This window comes from Nelumbo nucifera, chromosome 1, assembly GCF_055504915.1.
Source record: "Nelumbo nucifera cultivar China Antique chromosome 1, China Antique-T2T, whole genome shotgun sequence".
NCBI lineage: Eukaryota > Viridiplantae > Streptophyta > Magnoliopsida > Proteales > Nelumbonaceae > Nelumbo > Nelumbo nucifera.
The window spans coordinates 173,021,784-173,034,139 of NC_142649.1; the positions used below are offsets into that span (position 1 = coordinate 173,021,784).

At 35.4% G+C, this 12,356-nt stretch overlaps 1 protein-coding gene across 2 annotated transcripts; it reads left to right on the top strand.

Moving 5' to 3' along the window:
• Positions 1–530: 530 nt before the first annotated feature.
• Positions 531–4,444, top strand: LOC104596413 (putative serine/threonine-protein kinase PBL7). 2 transcript variants are annotated; one of them, XR_016080660.1, is made up of 7 exons: positions 531–1,060; positions 1,201–1,445; positions 1,831–2,216; positions 3,184–3,316; positions 3,438–3,491; positions 3,824–3,913; positions 3,998–4,444. XR_016080660.1 is itself a non-coding variant. In XM_010257564.3 (6 exons), exons 1-6 carry the CDS (start codon positions 736–738, stop codon positions 4,151–4,153), a joined length of 1,335 nt encoding a protein of 444 aa, XP_010255866.1. In that variant the 5' UTR covers positions 531–735; the 3' UTR covers positions 4,154–4,444. The 2 variants fall into 2 exon arrangements, 1 of the variants encoding a protein (XP_010255866.1); XM_010257564.3 differs by lacking the exon at positions 3,438–3,491.
• The last annotated feature ends 7,912 nt before the right edge of the window (positions 4,445–12,356 follow it).

Below are 12,356 nucleotides of genomic sequence, written 5' to 3' on the forward strand. Positions count from 1 at the left end.
CAAGCGAAGCCCAACTTGAATTCTTAAACCTAAAGCTCGGGCTTAGATTAATTTAATTATGACTATAACCTAAATTTTTGTATTTACTAATATTTAATTATTTTAAATATTTAAGTAATATTTACAAAAAATTATAATATTTAATCATTAATAAAATAGAATACTTATAGATAATATAAAAAGTAATTATTTTATTAAGTAATTAGCAGTAATTTATTATTTTTGTAACAAATAACAAAAATAAAGACCAATTATTTTAAACAACATTGTAGTTATCAGATTTATTGTTTTTTACAAATCCCGTGCGATGCACGGGAAAAAAATGATCAACGACACGGAAGTTCGGGATGATGTTTTTACCCAGATTGCCTTAGTTAATTATTGATATTTCTGTATAATATGACAGTAGTGCAAAAGCTTCCAAGCTCTTCTGATAACAAGACAACGACAATACTAATAAATAATACAAAAGAAGGGACGAATGAAGTACATCATACCTTTAAACTTCACGAGAGAGAGAGAGAGAGAATGCACGTGAAACAAGTATGGATTCATGTGGCCATACAGGCAAGTTGACCTCCCAGGAAGGAAAACTCAGCCTCCGCTCCATAACGAGTTCATCATGTATCTGCATCCACCCTCTTTGATGCCAACACAATCTCCTTCTTTCTCTCTATTTATCCTTTTTCCTCTATAATTCTCCCTCATTCTTCTTCTCCTCTTTCTTTAGAGCTCATGGGGGTTCTCCCATCAGACGCTCCGTCAGGACCACCCAGTCTGACTGCACGCCGATATGCCTATCACGAATACACTTCACACACAGAGTCCCATCAAGACCACCATGGTGTTCTCTCTCGGGATTCCCTTCTCATAATCATCATACCCATCATCTCAATTGTTTTGGCCTTCGCCGTATGTCTATTTGTAATCCTACTCCGCAAACTTAGGTCTGGGAAAAACAATGGCACCGGCAAAAGTAGCAACGACAACAGTAACATCAACAACATCAAACTTTGTAGGTTCGGTGTTCACAGAACCAGAAGTTTCAGTGCTAGTCCGGGTATGAACCCACTTCAAATTTTATATATACTTCTCTTTGTGTGAATCTCATCCTCCCTGATTGAAGGAAGAAAGAGTTTTCTAATTTTATTTTGTGGGCATTTGAATTTCTGATTGATTGGGTGTTTGATGTTAAGACAGATGTCAAGAGTGGTTGTTTTTATGGAGGAAATTCAGGTCATATCCCTTTAGCCAAATTTAGAGGAGTGCAAGTCTTCACCTACAAAGAGCTGGAATTGGCAACAGATGGATTTAGTGAAGCAAATGTGATAGGCAAGGGAGGACATGGGGTGGTGTATAGGGGGACTCTGGGTGATGGGACTGTGGCAGCAATCAAGATGGTACACAGAGAAGGAAAACAAGGGGAGCGTGAGTTCAGGATTGAGGTGAGTCACTTCATTTATTAGTTTTGTTTTATTTGCTCTTTCATTTGTTTGTTCTCTCTTGTTTTTATTTGATATTTTAGTAGATTAAATATATTGTAGCTCCTAGATAATCCTATGGTTGTATTTAAATAGAATCAAAGGATATTAAATTGGGAAGTAGAGCTGAGACAGAGTAAAATGATGGGAAGTTTCAATTTGATATTCAAACAAACAATTAGATAAGAAATCCCTCTCCTTGTCTTTGCTCTCTCTCTGTCTCTCTCTCTCTCTGTTTCACACATTCACACACATACTCATAGACCTAATCCATAAATTTTTATGAAGGCTTTTATCACTTGCACATGGTGGGTAAGAAAATGGTTTCCAATTTTGACTTGAAATGCAGGTGGATTTATTGAGCCGACTGCATTCCCCCTATTTGGTGGAGCTACTGGGCTACTGTGCAGACCAACAGCATCGGCTTCTGATATTCGAATACATGCCCAATGGCAGCCTCCATCACCACATCCACCGGACCCACAAGCAATATCAACCCCTGGATTGGGCAACCCGGCTAAGGATTGCGCTCGATTGCGCTCGAGCACTCGAATTCCTCCACGAGCTTGCAGTCCCAACAGTCATCCACCGGAATTTCAAGTGCAGCAACATTCTATTAGATCAGAACTTGAGAGCCAAAGCTTCAGATTTTGGGTTGGCCAAGACAGGTCCCGACAGGATCAATAGTCAGATCACAACCACTGTGGTAGGGACCACGGGATACCTTGCGCCTGAGTAAGTCTTCTATTACCTGCCACCTACCTATCTTTTGGGTGTCTGTCTCTCTGCATTTACCCGGTTGGCATGACACACTCCATGTGCAGACGACTGAGACATGGTCATCCATGTGTGGGGGCCATGCCAGAATGTATGTAACCATAAGCTACACTCCATATCCGAACGCACTTGTCTTGTTGGCAATGATTCATGATTGGGATCGTGATAGTCTGCTAATTGAAAGAAACAAAAAATATTATCAATGGCTACTTAAGTGTGTTGAACCCATTGACTCTCTGGTGTCCCAGAAGTCTGCAAATGACTTCCAAGAGCAGAATCCAGTAACCCCCCTCTTTCTTTGGGCTTTGTAGGTATTTGGTGCTCTCAGACCGGTCTTTGCTGAGTCTATTAGTAATTTAGTATTTCTTTTCCTGCTACTTCTAGGCTTCAGCTGGCATCCATAAGTTCCAGAGTGTCTGGTCCTTGGCATTAATGCAGTTGATAGTGACCTAGGAGTGACTGTGTGTGGCCTTCTATCTATACATTCATTGCTCCGGTTCTTAGGCAAGCTGGGGGACCATCTTGATCTGCCTTCACTCAAGGCCACTCTAATGTGAAAAGTTCGATTTAAAGGAAAATGATTTTAAGATATATGACCACATTTGGAATTCTAACACTCTTGGTGGTGAAAATGGAATTTGGGTCATTTCCCAAGTTTCAGGCACTGTCAACACCTTTTGAACAAATTAAGCATTCGGTGGCAAGTTTAATAGAATTAAAGAAGGAACCATCAAAAGGATCAAACTGCACTCTTGTGACTAAAGTTATTATAACTAGCATATTCAATCTGGGAGAAAGATACACACCCAAAGGATAGAATCTGTGATTGTTTTTTCACTTTTTTTCCCTTTTTCCTCTGAATTTATATTTGAGTGAACTATGAGCTTAATAATCTGATTATTGTTGTTACTGCTTGTTAATGCAGGTGTGCTTCAACTGGTAAGCTAACTGCAAAATCAGATGTCTATGGCTACGGGGTTGTTCTTCTAGAGCTCCTAACAGGTCGTATACCCGTCGATACAAAGCGCCCTCCTGGAGAGCATTTCCTTGTCTCATGGGTTAGTAATAAAACAGCTCTCGTCTTTTTTACCGATTTTACTATGGTTTCCTCTTATGTTCAATAAATGTCAAAAGCATTTGAAATTAAAGAGCCATAACAACGGTGCCATCCATTGACAGCTTGAGATTGAATCAACATCTACCTCTGCTTCCTAGGATATCATCCATTACAGAGTAATTTCCAATTGTCAGCTTGATCACAATTTAAGATTTGTCTAGTAATATGAGAGGGGGCAATTCATTGATAATTTCAAAATGGTTAGTTGGTTACTATTTGATACCTCAGTAAGAATCAGCATTTATGCATGAGGAGCCCAGAACATCTCTCTGAGATGAACCTACCTCAACTGCAGAGAGGCCTAGTATAACCTCCGGTCTCCATCATTTTTAACCTTCATCGGGACCATTATTAGCTTCCCTGACTGCTCTTCTTGTGCATGCATGATTCCAATCTTTAAAGGTTGACCGATCTTTGAAGTGTTGCTTATTTATTCTTTCTGCCTCAGGCTCTTCCAAGGTTGACCAACAGAGAGAAAGTTGTAGAAATGGTTGATCCAGCTCTAAAAGGCCAATATTCAAAGAAGGAACTAATTCAGGTCATTTTTCTCCTTCTACAGTTACCATCTGTTTCACCATGATCACAACTGACGAATTTTATTCTCAACACATTGATATTATAGGTAGCTGCCATTGCTGCTGTTTGTGTTCAACCAGAAGCTGATTACCGACCTCTCATGACTGATGTTGTGCAGTCTTTAATCCCACTAGTTAAAACCATCCCTTCTACTTATACCTCTACCTCCTCCAGATTCCAAACAATAAGCCCGAGGTCTTAATTCATCATGGAAGCTGCAGAAACATCAAACGCCATGGTCTTTAGGCCCCTGGAGAGCTCTTTCTAGCTTGACGAAAAATCATCACAAATGCGGGGACATAGGGCTTAAACTTTTACCTGACAAAAGAAAGTCTTACGGAATATCTAAATCTGGTGGCGGTTCAGCAACTAAGTCCTATAACATAAGTTCTGCCCACTCATTCCAGATGAATATTTTGTATGATGAAATATACTGTTGAGCATTTAAGTTACATTGTAAAAATGTAATAAATATGTTATTTCCTTGCTGCCATAATTAGGGGTTTAATTTGTTGATAAGATTGAACAAGATGTGGTCTTGACCAATGTATTGTGTTTACATGAATGTTCACAATCCAAAGCAAAAAGAAAAATTAAAAAAGAGAACTAAATAAAGTTCAGCGTACTATTATTTGAATAGGATACATGTCGTGATAGCTAAGTAAACACAGCAGAAGAGTTCTCTCCAATTCATGAATTCCTCAACAACTTAGGGAGTAATGTAGGTGGGTGGGATCAAAGTGGAATTTAAAGGGTGGTAGTAGTTGAAAAGACATCCATCCAAAGTGAAGGATAAGGATTGAAGGAAGGAAGAGAAAAATTCAGAGAGATTGCTTTCTGAATTAAAGGACCTTCACTAATTACTAAACTCAACATATTTGCTTCACTTACAGTTTTAAGACTAAACTGGCAGAACAATTTGCTTCATCTACAGTTATAAGACTAAACTGGCAGAACAATTGCTGTTAGTTGGATGGAGGGACTCATCCTGCAGAAAGTTGGTCTCATATAATTGTTTTTTTTAATAATTACTTTTTATTTACAGATAAGTAGAAGAAATGGAGTAAAACAATATGTACAAGAAAGTGATGCAAATTGCAAGAATGTTTATGCTGTCTGTTTCTGATTATTCCTCATGGAATCCCTGAAAGAAACAAGGTAAAAATACCATGGACAACCTGTTGATCTTATTAGAATGGATGGTCTGAATAAGTCACCATCTCCTGCCTAATAAAGATATAGTACAAATGGAGGGGAGTTGAGACCCACCTTATAAAATTGTTCCAACCTGGTGGTTTTAACCATCTTCTCAGAGGAGAGACATGATGGCTAATGGTCCATAAAGAAGGCCACAGGCAGAGACAGAATAGGCAGATAGGAAAGAAGTTTGCAGATTTGGAGGGGCCTTTGATAAGAATAAGATTTGAATAAGACAAGTTTGGGATACCTTTTCCCAAGCAAGTGAACTCTATGATTGTCCTTTTTTATTCTTCCTAAGCGGCAAGAAGGCAACAAAAGCTGGGAATCTGATTGTAAACAAGGTTGTGGTTATGCCCTTGTATCTAACCAGAAGACAGAAAAGCTCTGGAGTCTGGACACTGACCAATAATGTAAAGAATATTGAGATATGAATGGAGGATAGTTAGAGAAACACAGGACTTAAGGTCAGTAGTTGTTTGGTTTAAACATCTCAATACACCTCTAATTTCTGTATGTCTTAAATTTCTAGAAATGATCTCCCTTCTGGATACATTCAGAACAAAATTAAGAGGTTTAGACAACATTAACCTTCAACAATATTGCCATTCACCATAGAACTCCCACATAATCTCTTCATGCGATGTAATATATTGTATATTATAATATCATAGAATTTTTTTTTAATATGAAAACATAATAAGTTATATTTACTATGATATAATTCTGCAAGTGTGTTTTTAATTGTATAAAATATGATTATAAATTTATAATATAGTTTACATTATATAATCGAGGGGCTCAACTGTAAAATAGACATTTTTTCATGGGTTCCAACATTTGAAATCAAATAACTTCACTACTTTCAGAAATGAGTCATTTCAGTTAAGCAAAGATGTTCCTGGAAGAATCCTGTGGACTATTTGATAATTCTTTTCTTCCTTCCTAGTTGAGAAATTTTTATTTTATTTTATTTCCCTTGCAATGGAGATTCTTAGGGATTATTTAGGCCAAAATCTGATCTGAAATCATTTAGACCATGGAAGAAAAATCACTCCAACTGCAAAACTGCACTTGGGCACAGATGGGCAAAATGGTCCAATCAAATGCTGATTCTCTGCATAATGCAATTCCCTACACACTAATGGTGGATCCTGATTCTCTTATAAGATTGCCATTGTTAACTGAGGTCTGTCTGTGACTCTGTGGTGTGACATAGAACGTCATTCATTGCTTAAATAGCACTACCAAAAAGATTGGCCAATTCAATTTCTTTCACAGCAGACATTGAATTGAAGTAACAAAAACCTTCTCAGTTCCTACGTGGTGGCAAATTGGCAATTGGATGGGTTGGGTTGAACTTTAAAATCCATTCATCTAATCTTTAATAAATGCCAATCCAATGGTATTCATGGGCCAATTTACACCATACAAATTAAGCAAGCCCAGTTCCCCATGAAAGCTTAGGCTGTGGTTGGTTTGAAAGAAAAGGTTGGGAAACCAGTACCCTTCTTTGGATGATTGCCATGTTGAACATGAAATATTCTACTCTACGTGAGACCACCTAAATTGACCGTTGCAAATTTTTCCACCATCCGATGTTGGGACGTTAATACTTAGGTTCCATCAATTCATTCATGGGTCTCTAAATCAATGTTTTCAATCTGTTGTTGATCTGGTGGCTGTTGGAACCATCACCTCCGGTTAGGATTTTGGGTCTAATTCAGTTAAGACCTGCCAAATATTCAAAAACCATTGATTTGGTCAAGAATTGTTGGACCAGTCCAGTTTGACTATTGATCCGTTCGACCTGATGACCAGGTCGTGGGTTGCACACTTAATGCATGCAAATTTTTGGAGGTCATAATTTTACACTCTAATGTCTGATTTGACTGATTTTTTTTTTTGGTAATTTTTCGAGATCTATGCATCCCAAGGGGCTGTAGGTGTGCCTTGCCCCATTATTTTCATGAAAAAAAAACCCTTTTTTGGCCTCAAGTTGTAATTTTTAATATTTTTATAAATAAAAAATTTAAAACTAAATTAAAAAACATAAATTAAATATAAAATAATACATATAATATATATACTGCATACATACACATATGTGACACGATCTGAATCGTTCGACCCAACCAGTCAAACTAATGACCTGCAACCCGAAAGCAAAAACGGTTCAAGTGCCCACTGGGGCATGGGGCTGGGGGAGAGAACATTAGGATTTGGATCTATCAGACCCAATGGGTGCCCATGAGCCAACCCAATCCAACCACCTCAACTTCATCTAGGGGTGCATTCAATTGGCCCGAGTTAACATTTTATACTGTTTCAAATTCGAGTTTTGGATCAGGTCTATTCAATTTTTGACAAAAGCTGAATGCAAGCCCGCCCAAACTGTACCCCTAGCGCCAACTTCATTCAAATTCCAAATGGTTTGTTAGTTATCTATCTATATACGATGGGTGAATTTGGGTTTTTTTTTGGGGCTTCTTGAAATGCTGTAAATCCATACCATCCTCATCTGAGTTGAAACATCAAATATTAGAATTTTACCCTCCCGACATACTTGATTCGCTATCTATGCTATATTATATAGTGTTAAAGGCCACTTCAGCAGCCCTCCCTTGCATTCTCTTTGAATGGTTTCTCCTTCCGTTTTTCCCCACCTTTGCTCTCATTCATTCTTTCTCATTCCTCCTTTTTCCTTTATTCAGCCACGTGGCAAGTTTTCAAAAAGGGAAATTCCCCTTCCCCACGTCTCTTTGTTATCGCACGATCAAAAACACCCATCCCTTATCTCAATATCCCTTGTTAGATCTGGCAAAAAGTTGATCCAATTCAATTCGAAAAAACAGGGTTAGGGTTTTTAATTATCCGAGAAAGCGACCCGACCCGACCCGAAAATTGAGTTGGGTTGGGTCATGAATCAACCCGCTGACCCGATTGTCGTCTGATTGAAATTATTTTATGCATTATTAGAAGTTTTCACTCTTTAATTTTTTCTATTTAGTCTTTAATTTTTATTGTTTACTCTTTAAATTATTACATGTCAAAGTTTTTTATTTTAGATTTGAAATTTTAAAGTTAATTCTTTTACTTTTGACATTTTTCATATATATTTTTTTTTAAATTTCAATTATATTTTGAAATTAGAGTTTAGCATTTTGATAACGCAACCCAAAATTCAACCCGAAGAACCTTGAACCAACCCGAACCCGACCCATACAACCCAATTGCATCACCAAATTCTTCCAGCACGATGTCATTACTTCTAACCTGTTTACCACAGACTATTAAATACCACCAATCGTTACAGACCAAAAGGAGGATTTGTTCTAAGTCAACTGACCATTCAGTCCAAATGGGTCATTTTTGCTAGAAATATTGGTCACCGGAGTTGTTACAGTGACCTACCACTCCTTTCTCTGCCATAAAGACCCCACTGTAAATAGGGCCACCGATCATTAGAGACCAAAACAGGGGAGGATTTTTGCCTCAAGACGTTAAAGAAAACAGGCCATCAAAGTCCAAAAGGGTCGTTTTGCTAGAAATATTGGTCGCCGGAGTCGTTTCGGCAACCTACCACTCATTTCTGCCAAAAAGTCGCATTGTAAATAGAACCCTGTTTCGTACTATGGTCTCTACGTCCAGCGACCACTGTAGCAAAACCGGGTTAAGAAGGTAATGCTTTTCAGTCGGTTTCTGGATGTTTCGACCCAGATCCAACCCAAATTCGTTATCTATTGTTTAATTCAGTAAAACATTAAAACAATCAATAATATTCTACCCAAATCCGCTATCCTTTATCAATTATTTATGCGTTATACCTCATTTATTTAATAATTAAAAACATTCAATCAAACAAACAACAAAACAAGTTTTAATAAATTTTTCGAAATTTACTTAAATAATAATCTAGTATTATTATTTAAACAAATGATTATCAAATAATCCATTATTTAGAAAAATTACCAAATAATTTTGGAAAATAATCTACCAAGAATTATTTTGAAAAATAATCTACCAAAAATTATTTAATAATTGTTATCGAAATTATTTGATTACAAGGAAATTATTCCAGAAAAGCATTTAATAAATTATTGAAAATTTATTATTCGGTAAATTATTCAAATTATTGAAAATTGGTTGAAAATAATTGTTATTCAATAATTATTCAATAACAATAAAAATACTAAAATGGTCAATTATTGCAATTATTGTTCATCAATTTATTGGTTGTAAATTTTAATTTATTGTCACAAAATAAATTTTGTTTTATTGAAAATTGTGAATTTATTGGCTGAAAACTATTACATTTTCCAAACTTTTTATATTACATTTTCGGATAATTCTTGATTAATTTTTATTGGAAAATAAAAGATATATTAGTGTAAATTTGGGGAATTTATTACATTTCTGTAATTTTGGAAAATTATTGAAAATTATTTTTGGCAAAAAATTAATTTTGAAAACTATAATTACACTACTTATGTAATTATGAGGAAATCATTTCCAGAAATTTTCCAAAAAATTATTCAATTAATTATTGAAAATATAATTTCAGTTGCTTTACAATTTCATATAATTAATAATTCTTGAAAAATCAACCATTAAATGAAAACGAATAATTATAAAGAAAGATATACTGTGTTTAAGTTTCAACCACATGGTAAATTTAATAAATGTAATTTTAGTTACTTAAAATTTCAGATAATTAATAATTCTTGAAAATTTTTAACCATTAAATGAAAACAAATAATTAAAAATAATGTTATATTGTGTTAAAGTGTGAGCATGGGTCACCATCCACAACCATCTTATTGTGTTTAAAATAACCAAAAAGCTAAAAAAGTTTTAAAAAACTAATTCTTTTTAAAGCATACATGTACAATAAATATAAAATATTGAATTTATCAATTATAAGATTTGTATAATTATAATTATAATGCATACATAATTTGTACTATATATATACACATAAGATAATAGTTTTTTATTGAACTTAGATTTTAATTGGATCAAATGGGGTTAAATTTACATTCAATCTGATTATTAATTAAGTTCTAACATCCAAATCTGGGATAATCGGGTTTAGAATCTAATTAGGTATCTAACTTTCAGAATCCACTCACAACCCTAACAGGCAGGGCCCAAGTTAAGCAACCCCTAAGCTTAACTTAGATATAATATTTAGATAACAAATTTTATAGTAATGTATAAGTATAAATTTTTATAATAAATTAAAATTAAATATTTTTTAATTTATAAAAATCATAATTTTATAATTAACATGGGCAAACATATCCCTGTCCCAGGCTCAGACAAATATTGTTATGCTTGGGCTGTGGGCCAAGCTAGGCTAAGCAGCCCTGTTAATACACTATTAAAATATGGCCCAAGATCTTTTGTTTTTTCTTTTTTTTTTTTGGTTCGTTGAGCTACGTAAAAGGGGCAGCCCATCCTCTAAAAATAGTTAAAAACCCAAAAATTATGCATGCATAAGTTGTACCTGATTTGGTCCAATTCAATTACGAATGTCACATTGCTCTTAGCAATGCAATTTAGGTGGGTTAGGTTGGGCTGAGGATCAATCCAAGCCCAATCCGAAGTCTTAAGCCTTGAGCTAGAGTTTAGATTATTTTAATTATGATTAAAAAAATAGTCTATAGGTTAATTTAATTATGACTGCACTTAAGTACATATATTTACTAATATTTAAGTAATAATTACAAAAAATTGTAACAACTTATCATTAATAAAATAAAATAGATAAAATTGAACACTAAGGCTGTGTTTGCAAACAATGCAAATAAGTGTGGAAGCAAATTTGTAGAGTGTAAAATGGTTCATATAAATTTCAAAGTTAAGTTAGTTTTGCACTGACAAATTTACCTTCTTATCAAACAGACTTTTAGCTGTAATGGATGCAAATACGAATTCCAATAAAATATATACCTTTTTTTATCAAAAGCCCACTTGAATGCAAATTTACTTCTTTTTTATTGATATACTTTTACATCTTATTATCAATGTAAATATGCATTGGTCTCTCATTTGCCAATGCATAAATGTAATGTTGCCAAACATAAGCAAAAGTGAAACAGAGTGCAAATTTACTCTAAACCAGGATTTATACTCCATTTGCATCACTTCCAAACGCAGCCTAATGGATAATATAAAAAAATAATTATTTTATTAAGTAATTAGTAATAACTTACTAAATTATTTTTATTATTAATATTACAAATAGCAAAAAAAAAAGATGATAGCTCAATGGCTTGTTGTACATGCAGGCGTTACTTGTGGAGTATTGAAGGGCGACACTTGTAGTAGTAGTAGGCACGAACGAAGACATTCTCCTCCAACAAGTAGCATTCCACCTGTCTGTTGTGCCCTCAATCTTCTCTACTATAATGCCTGAAGTTCATGAGTGCCTCTCCTGATCAGGCCTCACCACAGATGGTTCTACCCACTCGCGTGTTTGAATTAACTCAGCCTCAACACGGATTCTACATATAAAGTTTCTCACTTTTCTTTTTAATTCATACCAATAACATTATAGTTGGTAGAACCACAGCGGACATGGCTCGATCCACTCGCTTTGCCGCGTTCATATTTGTTGTGGTGTTGCTTTGCTTCAGCAGCTGGCAGCATCATCATAGGCGGCGAGGAGGGTGAGCACCACGGACGAGTACAAGGACCAAGTCGGAAATGATAAGCACAAGACCATACTGGGCCAAAGACAAGATCTTTTTGTCTTTGAGGGTCTCGGTTTCAAGCACAAGGACTCCATGGCCAAATCTAAAGGTTGGTTGCTACGATTCAGCTAAAACTAAGGTTGGCGAATAATCACATTGGGGTAGTGTCAAGTTAGTACTCGAACTTTCAAACGTGCCATTACAGTATCCAAACTTTCAAAAAGTATCAAGTTGGTCATTGTTGTTAACCGATCTCAGTCATCTGATCATGTTATGACATGTGCAAATTAGAAGTTTTGAAAATGTCAAAAACTATCATTCAAAAGAAGACACAGTTCATTGTCTTCTACCTTGAGACTGAACCGATTGAGGTGTTTGACATTCTGGACTAATGAAGACATCGTTCATTGTCTTCTACCTTTAGATGGTAGGCCCACTTCTAATCAGAACGGAAAGGAGGGTGGGAGAAATGATGACACCTCTTACTAGAATTACTTTATTGAGGAGAAA

What these genes read in the sequence shown, in the direction of transcription:
- LOC104596413 (XM_010257564.3), top strand. Translation starts at nt 736, where the DNA reads ATGGGGGTTCTCCCATCAGACGCTCCGTCAGGACCACCCAGTCTGACT. An exon ending in ACGGGATACCTTGCGCCTGA is followed by an intron (nt 2,217 to 3,183) that starts GTAAGTCTTCTA and finishes TTGTTAATGCAG; the next exon opens with GTGTGCTTCAACTGGTAAGC. An exon ending in CAAAGAAGGAACTAATTCAG is followed by an intron (nt 3,914 to 3,997) that starts GTCATTTTTCTC and finishes TTGATATTATAG; the next exon opens with GTAGCTGCCATTGCTGCTGT.